Below are 3,940 nucleotides of genomic sequence, written 5' to 3'. Positions count from 1 at the left end.
CCTGAAGCGCTGGCGATGCTGCTCGGGGCTCCGGCCGACCCGCTGGAGGATGGCGCACTTGAGGTCTTTGTATACCAGGAGGTTCTGGACTGGCAGCTGTTGTGCAGCCACCTGCACTTCCCCGGACAGCAGGGGAATGAGCCGCACTGGCCAGTCCTCCTCGGGCCACCCCCCGGCCTCTGCCGACCTCTCAAACAGGTCCAGGAACACCTCCGGGTCGTCCTGGGGCCCCATCTTGTGGAGAGGCACATGGGGGGGTGGTGCTGGGGCAGATGTCGGTCCCCCAGCCCAAACCTCCCGGTCAATCCAGCTCTGGAACAGCTCGCGGTCTTCCTGCTAGGCTTGGATGAGGGCTCGGAACCGCCGCTCCTGATCATCCCTCAGGCCCAGCAGTGCCTGATGGTGCTCCTGGTGAAGACCCGCGAGCGATTGGATGACCTCCGCAAATGGCGATCCTGGGGGGGACTGCATGATGGCAAAGGCGTTCTTCTTCCTTCCCGGGTTTCGGCACCAGTGTAGTAAAGGTTCAAGAGTGTGGAAGGAAGAAGGCAGGGTCGGCTTGCTGGGACGTGAGCTTTATTTAAATTTCTCTTTGCACCGCACACAATACGGCGCCCCTTCAGCGCTGTCAGACTCGCAGTCAATAACTCATAACAAACATAACACAACTTGCTTCCATGTATCTACACCCGTCTCCCCGGGTGGCTCGCGTTCCTAGTCAGTCTCTCTCTCTCATCATGTTCCAGGTGGCCCCTTTTATCCGGTCTCTCCACACCAATTACTGAAACAAGACACAGGTGTGTATCATTTGCGCTTGACATACTTACGCACCGCTCATCTCCTGCCTCGCTCTCTCAATGCAGACCTCGCTGAACCACGCCCCCCTCGCCACAGTATTTTTATTTTTTGTAATGTTACGTTCAAAATAACTACAAGATATCATGCCTTTGAAAAATAAAGAGAACAACAGAATGTGCTGCTTTAGCGCGTCTCGGTCTCCTTGAGCATCTTTCTGGTGCATGCCACAAACATGAACCACAGGGAATACTCGTCTTTTAAAAGCCTTCATTTAGATGATTTGACATTAAATGCATCATATAAGTCACTTTGGAATAAATCACAGTAGGCCTATGTATCATGATAAAAAAAAGCGACTTTACAGTCTGGAAATGCTTTAAGCTATAGCAAATTATTTCTCGGACCCCCTATCACTTTAAGAACCGCTGGTCTACACAGTAGAAAGCCCTGTCTAGGCTCTGCCCCGGTACGAGTTGTCTCGAGCTATTCGTTAGTCTGTTTGATGAGAAAAATATGAAATGTAGTTGCAATGATTTTTCGTTTTGTTTGAATAATTGAAAAACGAAATATGTGCCGTTTTTCATTTTTCAGATTTCAATATTAAAATAAAAATTGATTGGACGGAAGATACCCTGATTATACACGAATTCCTTTAAGTAATTTTACTTGTCAAGTAAATGCATCCTGATTCAAGAATTTTTAGATATGTATACTAGAAAACAAGACAAAAATACTTAGGAAGAAAATGCAATTATTTTTTTAATCTAACACTAGCATTGTCTATTCTTTTTTATATTGTATCTAATTATTTAATTTGTATGTATTATAAAAATAAAAAAAATAAATAAAAAATAGCTATGTATACTGCGTTAGGCTAACCGAGACTTTTCACAGCACTTATTGCTGCTTTGTGGGTTTTGATGGCTTTATAAAGCTATATAAATGGGGCTATTTAAATAATATTTGACTTTGACTGTGACTGTGATAAGAATACTGTATGTTACTGTATGTTTGTTACTCGTGAAATGATAACATTAACTTGGAACTTGATTTTGTCTTTTATTCCACTAGTGCAGAACTCACACCGTACAAATTTTGGTAGTTGTTGTTGTTTACTTGTAGTTTATAATTCTTGTACATTTATATGTGCATATGTGCGCGGTCAAACTCAGATTACTTAAACAACGAAAACATTACTCACCACGCTGGGAATATGTAGTTTAAATCGTGCTTTCATGTGAAATCATTAGAAATTCAACAAGCTACAGCAGAACAACATGGCCTATCTCTGTCAGCCCTCTCTCTCAGCGATCACCTGATTCCACTGAAACAACGTTCTTAAAGGGGCAGTACTCAACATTGTTAATCGGCCCTTTCGCACCGCTTTAGTTCCAGAACTAAATGTACGGTACTAAAGTACTGGGACGATTTTGCGCGAACTATTTCCCAGTACCATTTAAAGGGTTGCATTCGCACTGACAGTGTGTACTAAGAAGTGACGTAAACCGGTCGACAGCGTCGTCATTTGTGCGCGGCATTCAACAACAGAAACAAAGAACTACGTTAACAACAGGAGGATGGAGGACGCTGTGATCGGAGCAGTGTTTTTGTTGTGTCTCGCGGGTTTCACAATAATGGACATGGAAAATCGACGTATACGTAAAGCGATTGAAAGAACGGAAAGGAGGACTAAGAATCTCCAACGAGTGCTAGCAATGCTACATTTGCTACAAGTGCCTGCACTTCAGCGTCCGTCCGTCTATCGCTGTTCTCCATACTTGCCAAATAAATTGACATGCTTACAGTATGTTTACACGGCGTTTTAAATCATGGCGGGTGAGGGCTTTTTCATACGCGTTTGGCCAATCAATGTCTACTTACGTCACGATTAGTACCAGTTGTGCTGGTTAGACCCTGCTCCGGAGTAGGAGCTAATTTGGTTCTCGAAAAAGGCAGTCCGGTACTAAAATCGCTCCCAGTTCTGGCGGTGCGAACACGCCGAAAAGTGGGTAGTTCCACAATTAGTTCTGGTACTATGAAAAGGTTCCTGCGGTGCGAAAGGCTCTAATGTTACCCTTCCTGTTCTCCAAAACAGGTGTGTTTTATCTGAATTCATTTTTTGATTAAGAGCAGGATTTCCATCCATTAAATATCTAAAGTCATAACACACACAAAAAAAAACATGCAACTAAACAAAACTTCATGTTGCTGACAGTACAAGTGCCAGTCTTCAACACAATTAACACAATTATCACAGTAGAAACTCAACTAAATGTTAAACACTAACAAGTATTTCTCTTTACTCAAAAACACATAAAAAAATCAGTCTCCATTTACTCTCCTAATGCACTCCAAAGAAGAGCACGCTGGGAACTACAGATTCAATATGTCAAAAAAAATTCTACATGCAGGCTTCAAAAAATTAATTTAACTTTAATTTTACAAATTTAAGAGGATTGAAGTGGATCTTAAGTATAGATCAGGAGTTACTAAAGGCCTCTGGGGAAAATAACACCACTTTCAGGGAATGTCAATGTCAATAACAAGTTTTCAGGTAATGTTTTACTAAAGTCAGGATTGTCTTGATGTTTAATTGAGAAATGTTCTTGTGAACAATTATAAATGTATGTTAATTATTTTAATTAGGAAGCAATATTTCTCAATATTTGTCACAGTCTATGAGCAGAGCAAGGAACATAAGTTCCCTTAAATTGAAACTTTTGTTTTTTTTGAGAAGGCATGCAGTTAAAATTAATTAAAAAGAATGAAAAGACATTGATAGACACATTGCATTATTTAGACCTGCACACATAACTTCTGTATGATAAAAGGAATCACACAATGTTATACAAGCACAGCCTTTAATAAAGTAAAATGTACAGACACAATCATACTGCATACAATGTATCAGTAATAAAATACTCCTGGTTGGCTGACTGAAAACAATTCACTTACAGTTTCATTCCTTAAATGTATGTAGCAGTGTTTCTCAACTTTGTTTTTGGAGGCAAACCAACATTATATATTTTCAAACTCGTCCTAATCAAACACACCTGATTTAACTCATCAACTCAGTCGTAGAGACTCCTAGACCTGAAATGAAATCTGTCAGAAAAGGGAAGCATCCAAAATAGTGCTGCAG

General features: G+C 41.1%; 1 protein-coding gene across 1 annotated transcript in view; it reads right to left on the bottom strand.

The window, feature by feature from the left end:
• Positions 1-3,457: 3,457 nt before the first annotated feature.
• Positions 3,458-3,940, bottom strand: part of LOC107572981 (GTPase IMAP family member 5-like) — a 3,157-nt gene continuing 2,674 nt past the window's right edge. The window contains exon 4 of the mRNA XM_016259420.1: positions 3,458-3,474. Within this exon, the coding sequence (XP_016114906.1) occupies positions 3,458-3,474 (17 nt within the window). The remainder of the gene's footprint in view (positions 3,475-3,940) is intronic.

The sequence above is a fragment of the Sinocyclocheilus grahami genome, unplaced genomic scaffold (assembly GCF_001515645.1).
Source record: "Sinocyclocheilus grahami isolate Dianchi unplaced genomic scaffold, SAMN03320097.WGS_v1.1 scaffold1843.1, whole genome shotgun sequence".
In the NCBI taxonomy this organism is placed as follows: Eukaryota; Metazoa; Chordata; class Actinopteri; order Cypriniformes; family Cyprinidae; genus Sinocyclocheilus; species Sinocyclocheilus grahami.
This window is presented reverse-complemented; position numbering and strand designations above follow the sequence as displayed.